Source organism: Gopherus flavomarginatus, chromosome 6 (genome assembly GCF_025201925.1).
Source record: "Gopherus flavomarginatus isolate rGopFla2 chromosome 6, rGopFla2.mat.asm, whole genome shotgun sequence".
Lineage (NCBI taxonomy): Eukaryota > Metazoa > Chordata > Testudines > Testudinidae > Gopherus > Gopherus flavomarginatus.
In genome coordinates, this window is record NC_066622.1 from 103,229,897 (window position 1) to 103,254,293 (window position 24,397).

The window sequence follows — 24,397 nt, forward strand, 5'->3', positions numbered from 1 at the left end:
CTGTAAAACAAAAGCTGAAAGTCCTTACATGCTCATCCCTCATTTTGTTTACTATTGCTTGTCCAGTCTTGCAGGCCTTATTTCACTTAGGGTTTTCTAAACAGATACTGTAGCCTCAGACCCTGTGTTTCATCTCTGCTAGATAATTTTGTACTATATTTTCCTCCTTTTAGAAGCCTGAGGTGGGAGTTCGAGGAGCCCTGTATTGATGGAAATGAGTCTCTTGGTCCAAGCTCTGCAGTTTCCCTGACAGCATGAATCCATTTCTGACGGATCAGGTGGGAGAGAGAAGTACAGAAAAGGTTCTGAAGATTTATTTGGAGTAGGGGATGGAGATACAGTGCCTCTTTATTGAGGTATGTTGGCTGAGATAGCTAAAAATGTTGCAAGGTTAATATATTAAAAAATACTTGCACAGCTCAAATATGCTGTTTTGTGCAAAACCCAACCACCATCCAAAAACCTGCTGCTCCTATAGATTTTGTTTTTGTTAAGACTGTAGTTTTAACATTCCTCCTTCAGAGATTCAGAGATTAAAGGACCCTAAGTAAATGTTCCAGCTCCTCTTGGGCATGAAGAAGGCAATGGGAGGATGACTTTTTCCCCAATACAATCAATTTGTTGTAGGGGTGGTGTTCGCCAATATTTTCATAATTTGGATCAACTCTTGATAGATTAATTGTGCTGTGGACACATCTCCCATTCAGGATTGCTCAGGTCACATTCCTTCCCATTTTTAATCAAGAGGACCCCTTACAGTCTCACAATGTGGCCCACTTCCTTTCCCATTCATGATAATGACACATTTTGGCAACTGCAGCAATTGCTCACATAGAAAATTATGAAACTTTAATGTATTTTTAGCTGTCTTTTAATACAATTTAGCAGCTGGGAAGAAGACCCAGTAAAAAGAGACCAGCCAGCTCTTCACAGGTCAGAGTCTGAGAACTACTACACATCAAAAATACACAAAATCTAAAATAATCAGGTTAAGTCAACTGTTGCTCAGATTTTAATGGAAGGCACAGTGCTGTACAATCAAAATATCCAACTAACATGATACCTCATACTGATGTTCAATGATAAGTTTAGTCAAGGACATTCAAAAGGCTTTACAACACACAACTGTTCAGGCAAAACAGGGGATGACAGAAATGGCAATAAATTTAGTAAATTAAAACTTGTATGATCTGTCCCTACAGGAGATTTGTAATAATCTCCCAACTTCTGTGTGTTAAATGAAGGGGAAAATAAGAAATATTTGATACATAAGTGAGAGAGAACAGTTGTTTTCTGTCGTTAGATGGGAGATTGATCTCAATAGGACATTGAATTCTTTTTTTATTTTTTAAGAAGAGATCCATTCCCCTTCTGCATTTTGTCTTTCTAGGACATGTTCAGGACACATGGGAGGTGTTAAATTCACTAAGTGGGGAGTTTTGTAAATTACAAGAGGGAAATGAACAATATAACATGCAACTCAGTTTCACTGTACAAATTACCTCTTTTCTAAGCATTATGAAATCAAAAATCATCAGTCCCAGATTAGACAGTTAATTAAGTCAAATCAAATAACCCTTGAAGGGCTATATAGGATATCAGCACAGGCAGGTAGGTATGTAAGGGCTTTGGGAAAGGAAAGACTTGGGGAAAGGGATTCCAGGATGAGAGGAGTCCAGCTGAAGAGTGGGACAGGAAGGAAGCGAGATGAGAATCAGGTAGCTAGGGTGGAAAAGGTTATTTTGGGAGAAGGATCTGGTTGGTTTCGAAGAGTGGAAACAGGTTTCAAAAGGTTCAAATACATTTAAGTTTTGGATGAATATCCAAATATTTTGGGTCTTATCTGAACCATACTGACTTGCTTTCTGAGGATTTCCCGTCTGTGTAAGGAACATGAAAGAGGCCAAAAATAAACACTATTAGAATTATAGTAGGGCTAAACTCAGTTGGTTCTAGAAATATCCCTAGCAACATTCATGATGCATGGGCAGATAAAATGAAAGTAACCACTATTCTGGCAACTGATTCATAATACTGTCTACAGCAGGAGCAAACAAGAACATTAAAAATGAGGATACAAAAAAATCAATAGTGCTGTCAATGTTCTAATGTCTTATTGATGTTTCATATATTGATTTTGGTCACAGGCCTTTCAGCTATTAGATGTCTAGAAAACTTTTTAGGGAATATATGTGGTTTCTATATTAATCCAGAAAAACACCTTAAAGTTTTGATACTCTATAGACTATGCCTTCGAGATCTAAAGAAGCATTAACATTTCAACATGCATTATTTCTAACTTCCCAAAGCAAATTCTCACTCCAACACAGCTATATGATTTATTTCCTCCTCTTTTTAAACACAGGTTCCTATATCTATAAAGATGAAGAGGGCTAAATTCTGATCAGAGATTTCAGAAAATTAAATTGAGGGTAGAAATTTGGCCTAAAAGGTTTCTGAGCAATCACAGAGGAGATTTACTACTCCTACATACATATAAATACTTTTAACATCAATGTGAAATGTTTGTGTGTACCAATGCATAATACACTACAAGCATGTTTGAGGTTACAGAAGGTGAAAGTTACAGCACAAATAATAACAAACATAAGAACATAAGAATGGCCATATTGGGTAAGACCAAACGTCTATCTAGCCCAGTATTCTGTTTTCTGACAGTGGCCAATGCCAGGTGCCCCAGAGGAAATAAACAGAACAAGTAATCATCAAGTGATCCATTTCCTGTCACTCATTCCAGCTTCTGGTAAACAGAGGTTAGAGACACCATGCTTTCGATCCTGACTAATAGCCATTGATGGACCTATCCTCCAAGAATTTATCTAGTTATTTTTTGAGCCCTGTTATAGTCTTGGCCTTCACAACATCTTCTGGAAAAGAGTTCCATAGGTTGATTGTGCATTGTGTGAAGAAATATTTCCATTTGTTTGTTTCATACCTTCTGCCTATTAATTTCATTTGGTGACCCCTAGTTCTTGTGTTATGAGAAGGAGTAAATAACACTTCCTTTCCTCACACCAGTCATGATTTTGTAGACCTCTATCATATCCCCCCTTAGTCATCTCTTTTCCAAGCTGAAAAGTTCCAGTCATTTTCATCTCTCCTTAGATGGAAGCCAATCCATACCCATAATCATTTTTGTTGCCCTTTTCTAAATCTTTTCTAATTCCAATATATCTTTTTTGTGATGGGCTGACCACATCTGCAAGCAGTATTCAAGATGTGGGTATACCATGGATGAATATAGCAGCAATATGATATTTTCTATCTTATCTGCACCTTTCTTAATTATTCCCAACATTCTGTTTGTTTTTTTGATTGCCGTTTCACATTGAGTGGCTGTTTTCAGAAAACTATACACAATGACTCCAAGTTCCCTTTCTTGAGTGGTAACAGCTAATATAGACCCCATCATTTTATATTTATAGTTGGGATTATGTTTTCCATTGTGCATTACTTTGCATTTATCAACATTGAATTTCATCTGCCATTTTGTTGCCAGTCACCTAGTTTTGAGAGATACTTTTGTTGCTCTTCTCAGTCTGCCTGGGACTTAACTATCTTGAGTAGTTTTGTATCAGCTTCAAATTTTGCCAGCTCTCTATTTACCACCTTTTCCAGATCATTTATAAATATGTTTGTCCCTGCCTGCAGGTATATGGGATCTTGGGGAGCAATTATCACACAGGTGGGGTGCCAATTAATTTCTTTATTAAAGGAAAAAGGAAGTGGCGGGAATTTAACAATGAAATATGCTGGGATGGGGTGTATAGGGTGTTTACAATAGACAATGATGGGGGGGGTTCTTCTTATTGAACAGTGTAGGGAGTTCTAACAGTGAGGTACAGTAAGTGGGGTTCAGCACAATGGGATACAGTACAGTCAATAAGCATATCAAAAGAAATGCAAAATAAAATGGTAGCTTCTATATAAAATGGTCAACAATCTTAGATAGAATGTATTAAGTGGTTAGTGGCCTTATACACAATGTAACACAATGGTATCAATGCAAATACAAAGTATATCAGAAAAGTGGAAGCAACCAATGGGGTGTTATAATTACAAGTAAAATGTGAATCACAGTGCAATAATACAATATGGGTGATAAGTGAAATTATGCAATGTAACGGTATAAAAGAAAAGTAATGACTTAATTTGTGAGGCTAGGATAGCAGATAATCTGCAAGAGTGTACCTTAAGGCTGGGTCAAGGAACAGGAGGGGGGAGGGGAGTGAATGATTAGTGGCAACTGATGAGAGGAGAGTGCGGCTGGAAGCAGCGAGAGACTCTGAAGCCCTGCAGGGTAAGGACAGGGGAGCAGCGTGATGGTGATCTTCGGTAGGGGAGGGGCAGCGGAGAAGTGTAAAGAAGGACTAGAGAGAGGTTTAAGCAACAAGTGGACACCAAAAACAAAGGGAAAAAAAAGCGACAAAGGGTTTGGGAAGTTTCACAGGGGGAGAAGCAGCAAGGGGTTTGGGGAGTTCGGAGGGTGATGCAGACACGGGGGGGGGGAATCAGCAAGGAGTTGGGAAGTTCGGAGAGAGTGCAGAGGTGGGGGAAAAAGCAGCAAAGGGTTATAACAGGGAGACACGGAGAAGCACACAGAGGGGGAGATTGGAGCAGGGGAAAAACAGACATGGGAAACTTCAGGGAGAGATCGGGACAGCGGGAAGACGAATTTAAGCAGCAAAAACCTTATCTATCTTAACCAACGACTGGGCAAAACAACAAATATCACAATTCTAAGCAAAACTATAACAAACAACTATACGGAGCAACAAAACAGTAAACTATAACAAGGCAGGTGAATAGGACTAACCCTTTGAACAGGGCAGTGGTCCCATTTAGCACGCAGCACAAGTGGCCATCCCTTTAAGAAGGGCAATGGCTCTTGTTAAAGAACTTAAGGGGCCCTCCCTTTGAGAAGGGCAGTGGCTCTGGTAAACAACTTAAAAGCCAGGGAAGGGCGGCCACAGGAGGAGAACAAAAACAAAATGGAGTATGGGGACAGCTGTAAGAAACAAAATGGAATAGGGGGATAGCTGTAACAGACAATGTTGAATAGGACTGGACCCAGTACAGACCCCTGGGGGACACTACTATTTACCTCTCTCCATTCTGAAAACTGACCATTTATTCCTACTCTTTGTTTCTTATCTTTTAACCAGTTACCAACATAGGCGGCAGGTTATATGGGCTTGAGGTGCCCAGGCTCCAGGAATGTTCAGGGCTGGGTGCCATGCTCCCGCAATATTTGGAGCTGGGTCTCTCCCCTGGCCCTCCCTGGATTGGGCCTGGGCCTCGACCCAGCCCCGGCCCCCGCGGGTCTCCCCTCACCGCCCTGCCGCGTCCCGGCCTCCGCCTTCCACCCCTCCCCCTGCATCCCCCCTCCGCCGTGTCTCTGCCTGCTCCTCTGCTGCCAGAGATCGGCTCCCGGCAGAACTGCTGTCTGCTGCTCCCGGGGTCCTAGTGCCTGCCATCCACTAATGGCAAGGCAGGCTGTCCTTACCCTGCTCTTCTACCCTATCCCTGAGCCTCTCCAATGCCCCAAACCCTCATCCTCAGCCCCAGCCCTCATCCCCCTGCACCCTAATCCTCAGCCCCAGCCAGAGCCCTCATCCCCCTGCACCCTAATCCTCTGCCCCAGCCAGAGCCCTCATCCCTCTGCACCCTAAGCCTCTGCCCCAGCTCTGAGCCCCCCGCATCATGAACCCATCTTCAGCCCCAACCCTCATTCCCCTGCACCCTGAGCCTCTGCCCCAGCTCTGAGCCCCCCCGCATCATGAACCCCTCATCTTCAGCCCCAACCCTCATTCCCCTGCAGCCTGATCCTCTGCCCCAGCGTGCACCACCTCCCCCTTCCTACACCCCCCAGCCGAGCCTGCACCCCTCACCCCCTCCTGCATACCCACCCCCTGCCCTAGCCCAAAGCCTGCACCCAGCACCCAAACTCCCTCCCAGAGCCTGCACCCCTCAACCCTTCCTACGCCCCCACCACCAGCCCAGAGCCTGCAGCCAAACTCCATCCCAAAGCCTGCAGCCCTCACCCCCTCCTGCACACCCACCCCGTGCCCCAGCCCGGAGCCTGCACCCAGCACCCAAACTCCTTCCCAAAGCCTGCACCCCTCCTGTACCCTAATCCCCAGCCCAGGACCTGCACCCCAGACCACCCCCCTGAAACCCCACCCAGAGCCTTAGGCAGGTGGAAGCGGAGTTTGAGGGGGGCGGAGTTGGGGGAGGCAGGTTCTGGGCACCACCAAAATTTCTACAAACTTGCCTCCCATGGTTACTAATCCATAAGACAACCTTTCCTCTTATCCCATGATTGCTTACTTTGCTTAAGAGCCTTTAGTGAGGGACACTATAAACTGGACACTAAGAAGTTTAGACTTGAAATTAGACGAAGGTTTCTAACCATTAGAGGAGTGAAGTTCTGGAACAGCCTTCCAAGAGGAGTAGTGGGGGCAGGAGACATATCTGGCTTTAAGACTAAGCTTGATAAATTTATGGAAGGGATGGTATGATGGGATAGCTTAATTTTGGCAATTGATCTTTGATTATCAGCAGATATGTATGCCCAGGGGTCAGTGATGGGATGTTGGATGGGATGGGATCTGAGTTACTGCAGAGAATTCTTTTCTGAGTGCTGGCTGGTGAGTCTTGCCCACATGCTCAGGGTTTAGCTGATCGCATATTTGGGGTCGGGAGGGAATTTTCCTCTGGGGCAGATTGGCAGAGGCCCTGGAGGTTTTTCGCCTTCCTCTGCAGCGTGGGGCATGGGTCACTTGCTGGTGGATTCTCTGCAGCTTGAGGTCTTCAAACCACAATTTGAAGACTTCAATAACTCGGACATAGGTTAGGGGTTTGTTATAGAAGTGGATGGGTGGGGTTCTGTGGCCTGCTTTGTGCAGGGGGTCGGACTGGATGATCACATTGGTCCCTTCTGACCCTGGAGTCTATGAGTCTATGACCTTGTCAAAGGCTTTCTGAAAATCGAAGTACACTATATCTACTGGATCCCCTTCTCCTCATGCTTGTTGACCCCCTTAAAGAATTCTAATAGATTGGTGAGGCATGATTTCCCTTTACAAAAACCAAGTTGACTCTTCCCCAACAAATTATGATCATCTATGTGTCTGACAGTTTGTCCTTTACTGTAGTTTCAAACAGTTTGCCTGGTACTGAATGCAGGCTTACTGGCCTGTAATTGCTGAGATCACCTCTGGAGCCCTTTTTAAAATTGGCATCACATTAGCTATCCTCCTGTCATTTGCTACAGAAGCTGATTTAAATGATAGGTTACAGGCCACAGTTAGTAGTTCTGTAATTTCACATTTGAGTTCCTTCAGAACTCATGGGGGAATACTATCTGGTCCTGGTGACTTATTACTGTTTATCAATTTGTTCCAAAACCTCCTGTAATTACACCTCTATCTGGACATTTCCTCAGATGTCACCTAAAAAGAATGACTTAGATTTGGGAATTTCCCTCACATCCTCAGCTGTGAAGACCGATGAAAAGAATTCATTTAGTTTCTGTGCAATGGCCTTATCATCCTTGAGTGCTCCTCCAGTGGGCCCACTGGTTGTTTAGCAGGCTTCTTGCTTCTGATATACTTAATTTTTCTTTTGCTATTACTCTTTGAGACTTTGGCTAGCTGTTCTTCAAATTTTTTTTTGGCCTTCCTAATTATATTTTTACATTCATATGCCAGAGTTTATGCTCCTTTCTATTTTCCTCACCAGGATTTAATTTTCACTTTTTAAAGGATGCCCTTTTGCCTCTCATTGCTTCTTTAACTTTGTTGTTTAACCACGGTGGCATTTATTTGGTTCTCTTAAATGTATACCCCAAATTAAAAAATGTAGTAAGTTGAGCCTCTACTATGGTGTCTTTAAAAAGTTTCCATGCAGCTTGCAGGGATTTCACTTTTTGCGCTGTACCTTTTAATTTCTGTTTCATTAACTTCCTCATTTTTGTGTTGTCCCCCTTTCTGAAATTAAATGCTACAGTGTTGGGCTGCTGTGGTGTTTTAATTATATTATGGTCACTATTACCAAATGGTCCAGCTATATTCACCTCTTGGACCAGATCTTGTGCTCCGCTTAGGACTAAATCAAGAATTGCCTCTCCTCTTGTAGGTTCCAGGACTAGCTGCTCCAAGAAGCAGTCATTTAAGGTGTGAAGAAACTTTATCTCTGCATTCCATCCTGAGGTGACATGTACCCAGACAATATGGGGATAGTTGAAATACCCCATTATTACTGAGTTTATTTTAACAGCCTCTCTAATCTCCCTGAGTATTTCACAGACACACTCCTCGTCAGGTGTTTGGTAATATATCCCTACTGCTATATTCTTATTATTAGAGCATGGAATTACTATCCATAGAGATTCAGTGGTACAGTTTGGTTCATTTTTTGATTTTTACTTCATTTGATTCTACACTTTCTTTCACATATAGTGCTACTCCACCACCAGCACAACATGTTCTGCCCTGCTGATATATTTTATACCCTGGTATTACTGTGTCCCATTGATTATCCTCATTCCCCCAAGAACCTTAAGACTCTTAATCTTAAGATTAGTAGCAGAATAACAAAGCAGGAGATTTGGAGATATACATGGATATCAGTAAGAGTTCTCTTGAAAATGGAAGATACTCCTATAAGATACATCTTACAAAAGACAGAAGAAACACATTTACTATTCAAATGGTCTGTAAGATGACAGAGTAAGTTAATCTTATTCAATTAGCAAAGGAAATGATTCATTCACAAAATGACATTTTCCACCACACACATCGAAATGTCATACAACTAATGCGAGTTCCCTGACCCAGCCCCCTCCTTCAAAAAGAAAAAAGCAAATCCTGGGTACAAAAAAAGATAATCAAAACCCAGTTTAACTGATCTATAATGGTAGAAAAAGTGTTAATTATTAATTATTATTATTTATATTATGGTAATATCTACAAACATTAACCAAGACAGAGGTCTCATTGTGCTAGGCTCCATACAAACACTTAGTAAGAGATACTCATTACACTGAAGAGTTTACAATCCAAATAGACAAGCCAGACAAGACATAGGAGGAAGACAGACAACTGAGGGAAAGATTAAGTACAAGACCACACACGAAGCTTGTGGCAGAGCCAGGAACTGAACCTAGATCTGCTGAGTCCCAGTTCATTGCGTTAACTACAAATCTAGCATGTGTGAGTGCATGCAGCTCTCTGTGTGCATGCATGTTTTGTTTTCCTAAATCTGGATTTAGAAAATACATATTTTGCTCTTAGTGGAAGGGAAAACACATCAGAGAGGATACTATTTCCCAGAACTCCCTGCCTTAACCATGAGCTTCCAACTGGTGCAGCGATGAGCAGATATGGTTTATCACCCAACCCTTTACATATGTAAAAGGCTTGTGCAGGGAGCCTTCCACATGGGGTGTCTTAAAGATTTTCCAAAACTAATCTCCTCAAAGGGTCATCATTGTACTATATTATGTTTGTAATCCACTAAATTTAAAAATACATTTCACTGTAATTTAACTAAACCACAAAAATTATTTGCAGAAAAATATATATTTGAATGGATTTATAAACATCAATATAATTGAAGATAAAGCTGTAATGGAAACACAGAAGTGAAAAGCGGATACATTCATTTCAAAGAAAGATTAGATAGACAAATTAAACTATGTTTCTTCATGAGTAACATTTTGTTTTAGTAAACTTTTTTTTTTTTTAATAACATCAGCAATATAAACCTCAGTCACATAGAACTAGATACCTATTGGGGTAACAGCATAAAATATACACAATTCAAAGGAAAAAGAATGAGGAGTACTTGTGGCACCTTAGAGACTAACAAATTTATTTGGGCGTAAGCTTTTGTGGGCTAAAACCAACATCATCAGATGCATGCAGTGGAAAATACAGTAGGAAGATATATCTATATCTATGGATTTTGCCATTGACTTTAGGATTTGGCCTGTTACTTTTCCCACAAATACACAAAGAATATACTTAAAAAAATTTAGATCAAAAAAGATGTGGTTTCAAGAAAGGGTGACCAGACAGCAAGCATGAAAAATCAGGATGGGGGTAGGGGGTAATAGGTGCCTTTAGAAGAAAAAAACCCAAATATCGGGACTGTTCCTATAAAATAGGGACATCTGGTCACCGTATTTCAAAATGAGCACATGTATTACAGTAAGAACCTGCTTTGTTTAAGAGCTCTAAATGCAAGCCCTACATAACACAAACTTCACCAGTTTGCTGAGGCAGCCTCACTTTCACCTGTAAAGGTTTAAACGGATATGGCATCCAGCCTTCCCAGGGTAAACTGTGGCTTCAGTTCCATTGGCAGAAATGAGAAGTGGTGGCCATTTTGGAGAAGGGCAAAGCTTTGTGAGTTTAGAAGCATAAATCAGCAATTAATGAGAATTAAAAACTTTGACTTTCACTAGGACCTCTCACTAGGTCCGGACATCCAAGCTAAATCTTGCCAATTCTTTCTGCATAAAATCTCTGAGATATGGCCTTTCTTATCCATCTATATGGCTAAAAATCTCATTTAAGCACTCATTAGCCTTCGTCTCAATTACTGCAACATCCTGCTCTCTGGCCTTGACAAATGCAATTTCCCCCCACTCATATCCACTTAGAATGCTGCTGCAAAGATCATTTTCCTACCCTGTTACTTTGACAATATCACACCCAGGGACAGCAGGTATAATAGGCCAGCAAAAGCTAAGCCTTCCCTGATGTAGCTGCCACCGACCCGCTGCTGGACACCAAGGCTGCAGTGGCCCTGCCCCTGTCCCTTCTCCGAGGACCCCATCTTCTGCTGCTACTGCTGTCTGCCTTTCTGACGCTGCTTGCCAGGTTCCTCCTCCTCAGAGGCAGGGGAGTAAGGAGGGAAGACGGTGAGCCAACAGTGGGCGGAAGAGTCTGGTGAGGGAGTGAGGCACTGGAGTGAAGTGGCTCCATGTGTTGGGGCTGGCCAGGAGCAGCCCAGCCCACCATGGCTGTGCCTAGCCCAATGCTCAGGGTAGCAGGCAGCTTGGCCTGGCACCTGGTGGGGCCGGAAGCTTGGCCCTGCCAGCAGCTTGGTGAGGCTGATGCGGCTGGGGGGGCCAGTGGCTTAGACCATGATGTCCGGCGGCTCAGCCTGGCATGGACAGGGAAGGGCGGCGGCTCAGCCCGGTGTGGCAGGGGGCAGGGGGGCAGAGTGGTAGCTTGGGGGCCCAGCGTGGCTGTGGCTAGCCCAGTGGCTCTGCCTGGCATAGCTAGGGGCTTGTCTCAATGGCTTATCCCAGCATGGCTGGCATGGTGGGGCTCTGGTGGCTCAGCCCGGTATGGCTAAGACCAGACTGGCACTTGGGGAGCGGGGCGGCCTTGCATGGCTGGGATAGACAGGCTGAGGCTCTTCCAATCGTGGGGCGGGCCTCAGGGCTCCTTCTGTTAAGGGGAGGCTTGGGGCACCAGCGTGAGGGGGACAGGGCCTCAGATGGAAGGGGCATGGCCAGTGGGCTTCCCTCCCCAAAGCAGGGGTTCACTCGCCATCTGTGATCACCCCTGTTTGAATCTATCCACTGGCTCTTCCTTCTTTATCAAACTTTACATGTTTGTTTCACTTTCAAAGCCTTTCAGAGTCAATCCCCTATCTATCATCTCTAATTCACTATCAAGGTTTTTATGTCCACCTCCATTTAACCCATGATGCCAGTCTCCACTGCCTACTTGTTAGATTTTCAAACAAACAACATTGTGCTTTCTCCCATGCTGCCCAACACCATTGGGAGACATTCTGCATAAAGATCTGCAAAGTTATCTCACCGACTATCTTGAAATCCCTCCTTAACACTCTCCTTTACTGTGATGTCTACAAAAAAATTAACAATGTTTAGTCTGGTTGGGGTGCAGAGACCACTGCCTATCACGTTGAGCAATATTGTTACAGTGTTTACTTGTACACTTGTCTCTGGTCTCATAGTTGTTAGCTCCTTGAGGCAAAGGCTGTCTTTTTGTTCTGCCTTTTTTTCCTGTCTTTGTACAACACCTAGCAGAATAGGATCCTGGTCCATGACTAGGACTCCTTGGCATCACAGTAATACAAATAAATAGATAAATAATAGAAACATTCAAATATTGTGAGACTTACATTAAAAATAACGCAAGTTGGCAATACTGAAACTTTAACTAAAATTCACAGCATAGGAAATTTCAGGAATGAGGAAATGGCTCAAAATGCCCGCTTAAACAAATTGAGTGCCACGTCCTTCCTCGTCTACCCAGAAGAAGGGCAGCTCCTCACAATTCTCCCTCCATCCACATCAAAGATTTAAATGGAAAAAAACACTTCTTTATACATGATTTCACTGGAATGTTTTCCTTCCTTCCTTCATGGTTTCTCTATCCTTCCATTCACTGCCAACCCCTTTTAAAAAAAATACATGGAAAATTAAAGGATGAAGTTGTATACTTTAAGGGGAATTATTTGGCAAGTTCCAAAGAAGAGCAGCATAAAAAATATGTTAATAATGTCAAAGGTGGTTTAAAATCCCTAATTTAAGAGTCTCAGTTAATCTACAGAAATGACAGAGCAGCAAAAAGAAAGAGTACAACTGGATATTTTGATTCACAGGTGTTAATTGTAATAGGCTGTTATGCTGTACTCACATAGTTTATGGAATAATGATATTTGTTCAATCTGCTGAGAAATACAGAAATGTACTGCCAACATCCTGTACCAGTTATCAATGGTTATTGATGACTTGGCAGGCTATTACATTGCCACATGGCATATGAGAGTCTGGAAGTGACTGTTGGAATCCTTAGTCAATAAGAGCTGAGAGCTTCTGTGAGATAACGTTTTGAAGCTTTCAGGAGGGAGGGAAAGAGGAGGAACAAGGCAGATGGGTTTAATGAACATCATATTCTAGAAACACTGACACTGGATTTCTGAAAGGGATATACTGGTGCAGAGGTTCTCAACCAGAGGGTTGGGTCCCAAAATTGGGTCACCAGAATGTTTCAAAGGGTCACATGGCAGCTCTTGTGGCTCCTGTCCCAAAGGGCTTGACTCCCTGCAACCTCTGGGGTCCCAGCGCCACTCAGGTTTGGAGTATGGATAGGCCAAATTTGAGTGAGTGGCACTGCAACCTCATGAGTCAGGTCACAACTCCACTTACACAAATTTAGTCCAGTGAAGGAAGCAGGGGTGAACCTGAGCAGTGTTGCAACCCTGGAGTTTGCAATGCTTGGAGTGGAGAGCCAAGCCCAGTCAGCCTCACAGCACAAGAGCGTGAGTGGCTCAGGCAGGTGATGCCATAAGTGGGGGCTTGGTAAGGGAGCACTACCTCCACCCTCTGATGCACCTCAGCAGGCCACCCACGCTGTCTGGGTTGGGGGAGGCCACAACTAAAAAATTGGGCACACATGACACATGTGCCCCTCCCCCCATGTCACCTTTGGTGGGAGGTGGGGCAAAATATGCTTGCTTGCCCCAGGAATTAAAATGCCTACTTATAGTTCTGCCCCAGGGCCTCCAACCCAAGACTATTTACTGAGTTGTGACAGGCCATAAACATTTACAAATGGGTCCTGAGCCCCAAAAGGTTGAAAACCATTGTACTAGTGTATCTACACTACAGATTAGAATCCCTTGTATCTCACACTTTTGGAAAATGCTAGAATTCAGATGCTGATGTTATTTCCCATTGGTATGGTACAGAAAGAGCACAACAGAATGTATAAGCTACTATAGAGCTGTTTAAGTGCAATAGATGTTGTCCACGAAATTGCATTATATTATTCTCATGCTTCCTGCTGGACTATGTAGATGAGTCCTGCCACCTGCCTGTTGCTAAAAATAATCAATATTAAAAAAAATGTCAAAAATTAATTTAACTATGAAATACAGCAAAAATTAATTTACAGTGACTATTTCTAGTCCTACAGCATATATTGTCATCTCAGACTGAATTAGACAAGAAACCGAAAGGCAAATGTGTTGGGAAGTTTAACTATTACTGTAAAAATATGGCTATGGTAATTTTGTAGCTTGTTCTGTTTCTGTTATTGTGAATGGGATAGTGTGAAATAAAGTGTATCATGTACTGGCTAGAAAAATAGGATAATACATGTCATCAGAGGACTTGTACGTCAGCATAAGTATTTCCAATGTATCACAAAATACTTGTTATCCAAATTCCTTCTCTGCAGCAGTATGCATAATGAAGACTGCAACTATTCAATATTGCTGATACAGTAAAATGTTCCCTATTGCTATTAGTTGTAACTGGGTAAAATGTGAATGAAATTACACCTGAACCTCAGTTTTTATTTTTGACACATTATCACTGTGGGGTAAATTTTCATAGTGTTGGATGGAGTTATTGTTAAACAATTCCAATTGAAGTCAATGGGTGTCACATGACTAAAAATTCCAAAGAAACCTTTGAAAAATTATCTTTAACTGCTAACTAGGTGCAAAGAAAATATCAAAAGAAAATATGTACTGCTTGTCTATATCTATCTTTATTAAACTCATATTTACAAATACATTCCAAATAGAATTCCATAGAAATGTCAGTGAGGTCTAAACATTTATCATATATATAAATATTTGTCAGTTATTTATCTAGCGGCAGATATACTTCCAAACGATCAAATTTAAGTCTAGCTACAGCATTATTGAGTTTACTAATAAACTGGGCCTGAAGTATCTCCGATATGTACACTTTCATTCAAAAAGCATCTGGGTATTATCCTACCTCTATAAACTAAAAATACAATACCAATTACAGCAAGATTTCAGGTTAATTTCAGAAGAGCAAAGCCATATTATATTGAATATTTTAAAATATACAAATTGTTTAAATACCTATTGTGAATTAATTCATTTTAGTCTAAGGCAGCTAACAAACAACTGTATTTGAAAATATTTTTTTAAATGCATTATTGAAAAATAAGAACTTAAACTCTGGAGTAGTTGTATTATTAGAAGTTGTTTGAGGAGGTGCATAACGAGCCTCGTTCTATTTCCCAGACCTGTTTATTTCAAGACTTATTTGGCCCAATGTTGCCAAGTCTCAAAATTTTATTGCAAGACTTACGATATTTGGTGTTTTTCTTGAAATCCAAGCTTCTGGAGTCATGTGATTTTCTGAGAATTTCAGTTTTCAGTAAAAAAAAATCTAGCTCTCATGGCTACAGAGAAAAGCTTGGATATATTGCTTAACTATACCATAAAGGTTAGAAAATCAGAAGGCAAATTAAAATAACCTCAAATTTACTATTTAAAAAGCTCATGGTTTTTAAGCTGATTTTGGTGAACCTGCCTCTGACTCATGAGTTTTGTACACTTGAGATGGGTAATAATGTTGGCCAGTTCTCTCTAGATGTTAGAAGTATCACAAAATTTGGCTAAAAGGGTTCTGGGGTTCTTTTGAGGATGATTGAATGTGGAGGTTACAGTATGAGAAAGGTTTCCATAGAGCTTATATAATCATAGAATACCAGGGTTGGAAGGGATCTCAGGAGATCATCTAGTCCACCACCCTGCTCAAAGGAGGACCAATCCTCAACTAAATCCCCAAATAGTCCCCTCAAGGATTGAACTCATCCTGGGCTTAGCAGGCCAATGCTCAAACCACTGAACTATTCCTCTCCCATTTTAAGAATGGGAGATTTAGCTGTGTCCACTACCATTAATAGGAGTCATACAACCAAACCCCTGCATGTTATACTGTACGTCTAAACCTATAAGAAGTCTCTACATTGCCTTTCCTATGTACCTTTGGAACACCATTGAAGAAATGGAGTATTACACTTTTATACTCTTATTTAATATTAACAGAATCATAAGACTAGAAGAGACCTCAAGAGGTCATCCAGTCCAGTCCCCTGCACTCATGGCTGGACTAAGTATTATACAGTGGACATATAACATGTATGGTGGACTTTTTTTTAAAATAATGGAGATATATGTATCTCCTAGAACTGGAAGGGACTCCAAAGAGTCATCAAGTCCAGCTCCCTGCCTTCACTAGCAGGACTAAGTACTGATTTTGCCCTAGATCCCTAAGTGGCCTCCTCAAGGATTGAACTTACAACCCTGTGTTTAGCAGGCCAATGCTCAAACTGCTGAGCTATCCCTCCCCCTGTTATTTACATCTTTAAGTTTTCTCCAAGCATAGTTATAACCCCCAAACAAAACACTTTATTAAAAACAGTCTAGGTTGCTCAAATGCGCACCACCAATTTACAGGAAATCAGCTGTTATGTGCTCACCCAACACATGAAACATATCACAAAGTGGGAAATTTTAAAAATAAGAATAACTTATCAGACCCAAATTGAGGTCTAGATTCAGACATGTAAGTACAAAACTGGGATTTTATTACCAATTTAAGGCCAAATTCCAATCAGGGGTGACTCCAGGCACCAGCACGCCAAGCGCGTGCTTGGGGTGGCAAGCTGTGGGGGGGCGCTCTGCCAGTCACCGCGAGGGCGGCAGGCAGGCTGCCTTCGGCGGCTTGCCTGTGGAGGGTCCGCTGGTCCTGCGACTTCAGTGGACCTCCTGCAGGCATGCCGCCAAATCCGCGGGACCGGGACCTCCTGCAGGCAAGCTGCCGAAGGCAGCCTGCCTGTCGTGCTTGGGGTGGCAAGATACCTAGAGCCGCCCCTGATTCCAATGCAACCAATGTTCACTACAGACTGGCTACCAGTGCCTCCAGGATAACGACTGAGCAAGATTGCTTAGATTTCAGTTCTATCTTCTAGCTGCAAGATCCCAATAATCTATCCCAGAATCCCTATCTGCAGTGAATCACAGTTAAACAGTTATATAATTTGTAGTACTTACCCCTGAAGTGCTTTTTCTCCAAACCAATCTCCTTTCCCTAAAGTGCGGAGAAAGATTGGCTCTTCACTGGGTGAATCTTCACGAGTAACATTTACCTGTGGAAAAGGAAAAAAAAAATCCAATTTTTGATTAATAAAGCCTACGAATTTGGAAATGTATGAGTCATCTTATGGCATTTTCAATTAATGCCCTGATTGGTTCCTATCTGGTTAACTTGAAAATTCCTGTATCCTGAACTTCCTTAGCAGCTTGCCAATCACCATTTTAGCTCTGTGTAATCAAGTATACTACTATAGCCAGTTCCCCATCCAAGCCTCTTATGCCATTCATGGAAATGTATAATTACTTTTTATTGGGGTATGTATCATTCTTGAAAATACTAATATGAATCGTGCCATCTCATCTATTTCACTATATGAAGCCCCAATTCTGCAACTGATTGTGTGAGCGCAGGGGTCTGTTTGTATGGAGTCAACTGTAGAACTGGAGGTCAAATCATCTTACAAGATGGACTTACTATGTGGGCTTCTTTTTACAGAGTTTTAGGTTATTTTGTTCTGCAACATTCATTAACCAGGAAAAAAGTCTACAAGCTGAAATGAAGAGAGAACATTACAGGATGAAGACCCTCCTTGTTTCAATCGCTGAATGTAGATGGATGCAATGAAAGACATGGCTATGGACCCCAAATGCTAGCTCGAGCAGAAATAAAGAACTTGCATGTATGTTTGTTTAAAAAATGAAAATAAAAAGCAATATAATAAAATTAAAAACTGCAAGTGTGGCTTAACAGCCTTTAACCACCTTTGCCAATTTAATGAATGAAAAATGGCAGTCTGCAGCTGTGCCTTGACATTTTTTTCTTTTTGCTGTGAAAAAGAAAAGAGGTTTTGCAGATGAAAAGTTGATTTCCAGACCATCTGAAAAATGATGTGTAGCGTGAGCCTGCTGTAGGCACAGATTAAAAAAAAATATGGGCAACACACAATGGCTGGAGATATTCACATCCACTGGAGGTGGAGTTCCAGCACTGGCGGTCCTAATTCTTTTAATTTTTTCTTCTAATTGCTCTTCTGAAGACCATTCTACTTTGCATTAAGGTAGTAAGAAACCCTGGTTTCCTTGCAGCTTGTTGTGTCTCCATGACAAATTGGTAAACTCCTAGCAACCACTGCAAGGCAAATCCTTCCTGGATATACCACTAGTATTAAGGATGATACAGAACAGTCCATTAATCCACCAAAATTCAGAAGCCCCTTGAAAAGGTGATAGGTAGATTTGGGATGTATAAGACCCTCATATGAGAGGCAATTCTTTTCTTTGAACGTAGACTTAACTAGGTTCAACTCTGAATGTTTTAAAATGGGCAATGTGACAAAGTTCCTTCTCTACCTTGGTGGGTCCTGCATTTACTAATGGATTTGCTCACCTCACAGATTCACCTTGTGGGCCAGGAAACAGCCCAGAGACCTTCCCCTCTGGTGGAAGCCACAGTCCAGGTCTATTCCTCCTGTGTCTTATTTGTGATCAGGAGTTGGAGGATCGTGGGGAACCCAGGCCCGTCCTCTACTCCAGGTTCCAGCCCAGCAGCTGTCTAGAGTGCCTCCTGGTACAGTTGCACAACAGCTACACTACCTGAGCTACTTCCCCATGGACTCCTCCCAACACCTTCTTTGTCCTCAGCACCAGACCTTCCTCCTGACGGCTGATAACGCTTGTACTTCTCAGTCCTCCAGCAATATGCCTACTCACTCTCAGCTTCTTGCACACTTCTTGTTCCCAGTTCCTCACACACACTTGCTCTCCCTGGCCTGACGAGTGAGCCCTTTTGTAGCATCAGAGGGGCCTTAATTGAGTCAGGTGCTTAACAGCCTCACCTGACTCTTAGCAGGTTAGCTGGAGTCAGGTGTTCTCATCAGCCTGGAGCAGCCCCTGCTCTGGTCAGTCAGGGAACAGAAAATTGCTTATCCAGTAGCCAGTATATTTCCCTTCTACTACTCTGCTGTTCCCAACTGGCCTGGGTCTATCAAAGAAGATTGAGAGGATGCTGACCTAAGTGCAACATCTAGTGCAATAAATTTAGTGGACAGAGGAAAATGGCAACATTTCACCCTTAGATCAAATTTGCAAATCCCACTTGCATTGTCTGAAAATCTCAGGTTTTGCATATGCAAATTCACAAAGCATTTGGGGATTTCAGACAGTTGAATTTAGTTCTGACTTGGGGGATATGAAAAGCTTCTAGTTTAATTTTGTTGTGAAAACCTAAGAAAACATTTCCTCTGCCTTCTACTGTCTCTTGTTATGGATGCTCAACACAGTGGTTTTGAGTCATTAATGAGCAACCTACAATAAACTTTTGCAGTGAGTCATCAAAGATCAGATGAGGATACGGAAAGTGGAACAGACTGGATAAAACTGTTTGCAGCAGATGGAAAAAAAACTGAGTAAGTAAAAAAAGTCTCAATATGTTTCAATCTGTTTCTCTGTGATCCTCTGTGTGGCCTAGAAAAGAAATGCCAAGGGATTACAGGGCTGCCACACAGTTTAAAGTGATGATGCACATTAATCACCAGATAATGTGGCACCAATAAGGCACCTGTTAAATTTGTGACATTGATTTTTACAGGAAAAATGGCATGCTACCGCACAGCATGGCACACAATCTCACTATACTGACTGAGTACTGAACAGTGCCAGACTATCAGCATGTGGTGAGCAGAAAAGTGCAAACTATTGATACTAAACAATTTATTCATCTTGCAGAATCTTAGCGGCGGGGCTCCAGCCTGAGCCTGGACATCTACACTGCACTTAAACAGCCCTTTAGCCCAAGCCCTGAGAACCAAAGTCATCTAGCATGGGCCAGCCGCAGGTTTCTAATTGCAGTGTAGATATACCTTGGGAAACCAAAGCAGTAATTTATGAGAGGAGCTAGGCTTGCAGGATTAAGGAATTTTTAGGACCTTTCTTGTTCTGTTCTGCCAGGTTTTGACCAAGATATCACTGCTGGACACATAACATTCTGGCGTTGCTGTTCGTGGCAGACCATGACAATTGGCTGCACAGAAATATCAGTCTGTTTTGTACACTGACTGGTAAATCTGTCAGTCAGGGACCTAGGAACTCTTCCAAGTACAGAGGATGGGGTGCAGCCCGTTTCGAGTACAGGACAATACAGATTAGGCTAGGGTGTCTGGAGGAATGTTCATGTGGGGATCATTTGTGTCATGATTTTCCTTCTTCATAGAGGTAAGGAAAAGATTATTCCAGGATCAGTTACTCCTGATCAGAAGAAGCCAGAAAAGCTTGAGGGTATCATGAGAGATATAGTGGAGGGGGGTGAGTGGTGATGGTGGGGATAACATGAAGGAACTTTCTGAGGACTCATAATAAATGCATACCCCATAATGTACTCCATTTAGAAACCCTGCCAAAGATTGACTTATTCACACAGAAAATATGCCCAGCTTTTTTTCCTTCTAGGGAACATTTGACTTCAGCTGTTTGATAAATATTGGTGACAGAGACAGAGAGAGTATGAGCAAGACAGAGTACTAGCTTCAGCACTTGTGAGTTGGCAATGTCACACACTCTCTCAGAAGACATCCCTGTATGTGTGACAGTCACGTCAGAACTAACTAAAAAACTCTCTCTTTCCTTCCCCAATATTTGGGCTTTTTTTTGTTGCCTTTCATAATAAATTGTCTGTATTAACCTGTGACTTTTCGCACATATAAGAACTGTAAATAGAAGGTTGGATTGACCCAACCAATTTATCTGTCCTCTATTGTTTAGTTTTATCTGTTTTTCAGTATGTATTCTCTGCAGCGGGAAATTGCACTGTATTCCCTTGAACATCTGCATCCTGCTGCGGTAAGGAGCAATGTGTTTGCCTTGCTTAACACCAAATAAAATGGAATTTGCAACTGGCAAAAAAGGACTGTTTAAAGCTATCAAGATTGTGAAGGAAAACAAAGAGGTTTAAGGTTTCAGAGTGGTAGCCGTGTTAGTCTGTATCAGCAAAAAGAACAAGGATTATTTGTGGCACCTTAGAGATTAACACATTTATTTGAGCATAAGCTTTCGTGGGCTAAAACCCTCTTCATCAGATGCATGCATCCGATAAAGTGATTTAAAGAATTTTCCCCCTTGTAGCTTGCTGAGTAGAGGCTAAGGCATCAAAGCAGGCACCACATTTAGTAAATGCTCAATAGAAATATGGTACAATAAAAAGACAGCCAGCAGTTCTGTGAGTTCCCATGATTTAAATCTTAACAAAAAAATAAGTGTTCAGTCAGTGTTTATTTGTTCTGTCTATATATGGTGTATACATATAGGTGCTATAGCAATACAAATAATAAATAACAATTATTATATTTAGAGCAAGGGATAAAATAAGTATTTCTGGATCAAATCTAGTCCAACTTCACACTGACTAAATGTAACTCAATAGCAGTTATGTCTCATTCGTAGAAGGCATATAACCATATGACAAGACCTACCAACATAACTGGCACCCATGTTGGCAGTCTTAGGTTATGTCTATATGAGAAATGCTGTAAAGAAAGTCTTGATCTTGCTAGTCATGTAACCAAGGTGGCTTAACAACTGTTTTCATGAACCAAAAAGTGTTCATTGTGAGTATGTGTAAAACAGTGTGTGAGATCTGCCTTTGGGGTGTGTGTGTGGCTTTTTTACTTATGGTCATTCTCCCCAACTGACACTATGCCAAGAAGTTTAATTAAATGTGAAATGTTGTAACCTTTGGGGCCCTGCAAGAAAAGGATTGATTGACACTGCATTCCCAGAGTTACACCATCATTGTACATGACATTTGCTTTGAAAGGGGTGACAACAACTTACCTTTCCTTTGCTGATTATAAAGAAAGTGTCCCCTCGAGCCCCTTGCCTGATAATGTACTCTCCATTTTCATAGTGTGTCTGTGGAAAAATTAACAAGAACAAAAGAAATCAGACTGTCACTCCGTTTGCAGTCCAGCAGTTTCACAAGATAATTCTTAGGGAGGCAATAAGCCTGAATGAGTTTTATCCAAGCCTGACATCTATCATGAGTTAAGAATTACCCTATGTCAAGAAATATAACAGTGAAAAAGAAATCATTTTGTCTTGCTCATTTTTCTTATTATTTTGTTAGTGCCAGCTTTTGTCTGGATGCCTTATCCTCAGGTCCTCAATCCATGTATCCTAATTGAAAAAGACACCGGAATTTTTCAGCAGAGCATCCAGTACAAACCAAAACTATGGTAATAAACTGCTTGTAACAGTGGTCCTTTTCCAAATATTTTCATTTGTGTTTGTGGTGTTCATCTTATTTTATACTCTTGTTATCAATGGCTTTATTTAGCAGGTATTTTTAATTAAAATCAGTTTTATTATTTATTAGTCTGGATTTGTTGACCCTAGTTTATAAAAAAATCACTGCTAATATTCTGTCCTATCCAGTCAGAGTGAGTGTCAAAACATGGGCTAGATGAAATTCCTTATATTACACCAATCAATGTAATAATACCAGGAGTGAATTTAGACCAATAAATAAAATCCAGTATGTTCTAAGCTAAGTCCCTAAATCCACATTTAGGCTTCTAAATAACAGGTATGATTTTCAGAGGTGTTCGGTGACACTAGCACCAATTGATTGCAGATAAATAATTGGCAAATGCAGAGGTATGTCAAGTTACAGTATCCCACCTAAAATGTTGACCTAGATTTCCAACAGGTTAAGTAAATGGTGGTGGCCTTATCAGGCTTTTGTGGTGAATGCAGTACTGACTGCTGTGCTCAGACCTCTTGTGCTCCCCTAGATTGCAATATGAACCTTTGAAACAAGAAAGGTCTAGCTTATTTGAACACTGCAGCAAGTCCCAGCAAAGACTGTGTTCTCAAAGTAGTATATCAGCAGAAGTTTAGGTGGAAAAGACCTTGACTCAAGATGAAGGAATTTATTTGAAGTAATCTCAACCTTCAGAATGGACTGATGTTTGGAACTATCCTTATTTTTTCCAAATCAGTTTGTTGATCTATCATTATCACCCTCAGTCTTTTGGTCTCCCTTGAACTCAGGTAACAACACTCTACCATGAAAAGGGATACTTTAGGATTCATGTAAAATACTGATTATAGCTGAGAAAAAAACAAATTGTTGTAGAAGCACTTGATTTAGGAGTTAGTAAATATGAAGTAAAATAGCTCTGTGGTAGTAGAGGCAAGTATTCAGGTCTAATTAAACAATAATCCAATTGACAAAGATATTTTATTCCTAAAAAAGCAATTACTTTGAGTCTGCAGAGGTTTGTACAATGTTTGCACTAATTGATCATGACAAAAATGCTAGAGAAAATTTTAGCATCAGAAGGTAACTCCAGTTTCTAAATATCTGTTACAATCGAAAGAAAACATAATCAAAGTGATATTAATTTATGCTGAATCACCAATGCTGCATAATTCTCATGACTCTTCAGGAAGGGAAAGTCCATGGAAACATGACTCTGGATGCTGTTCAGAAGGCCCTGGCTTCTGATGAGTCTCTCGTGAGCCTCTGGATTTGGGAGCTGAATTCCCTTCTTGCCTCTCCATATGGCAAAGTTGGAAGAGCAACAACGTTCAGGTGGAATCCATGAAACTCGGCAAGAACAAACTCAGGAGCTCTCAGTCCCTGACACAGGAATGACTTGAAATGGAGATTTTGAGTTCATAAAGTTTTGCATGAACAACCTGAAGCCCTTGAAGGGGCCAATTTTAGAAAGCGCTGAGCACTATTCTCTGAAAATCTAATCCCTTCTTGGTTCCTCAAGGCAGGCACCCAAAAATTGAAGAATATCAATGTTGGGCAGAAAGTTTCCAGAATTTCTGATTGGGAAGCTAATCTTCACAATGCACCTGGTGCACTGGATCCCTGTTAAATCTATAAACAGAAAGACTTAAACAAAAACACCAAGAGAGATATGACCTTTCCTCAGCTTTTGAAAGGTGGTAGTGAAAGGTGATTGGGATGAACAATCACAGCACATCTAAACATGTAAGCGGACTGATTTTTTCTAAAGAAAGCTTTTTACTTTCGTCAAAGAAATCTCTCTCTGCTGAGCAATGCTCAGGTGACAGGTGACATTCTAGTAGCACAGAGGGGACTGAACAATTGCATTTAATCCTAATGTTTCCTATTTATTGTGATCCTCCTATCTGCCTCTAACCTTTCAACTGTATATTGATCATAGACCTTCAAACTCCGATGCTCCTTCTCTTATCCCCTCATTGTCAACAAATCTCACTGATTTTTTATGCTCTCTGTCATCTGTCCAATCTCTTCTTGCCATTCTGAGTGCATCATAGAAGTCTGACCAACACCTTAAAAGCTAATGTGACAAAAGCTAATCTTAAACTTTCCTCACAAGCTCTTTTGTTTCACTCCTTTTTAATAAACAAAATAAATAATAATATATTATTAGTAGTAGTAGTATTATTAATGCCTAGCTCTTTCATA

At 41.4% G+C, this 24,397-nt stretch overlaps 1 protein-coding gene across 2 annotated transcripts in view; it reads right to left on the reverse strand.

Moving 5' to 3' along the window:
* The window catches only part of PRKG1 (protein kinase cGMP-dependent 1), an 886,438-nt gene that overhangs the window by 164,931 nt on the left and 697,110 nt on the right, over positions 1-24,397 (reverse strand). For both annotated transcript variants that reach the window (XM_050959422.1, XM_050959421.1), the window contains exons 6-7: positions 21,763-21,840; positions 16,897-16,991 (exon numbers count right to left, since the gene is read on the reverse strand). In XM_050959422.1, the coding sequence (XP_050815379.1) occupies positions 16,897-16,991; positions 21,763-21,840 (173 nt within the window). The remainder of the gene's footprint in view (positions 1-16,896; positions 16,992-21,762; positions 21,841-24,397) is intronic.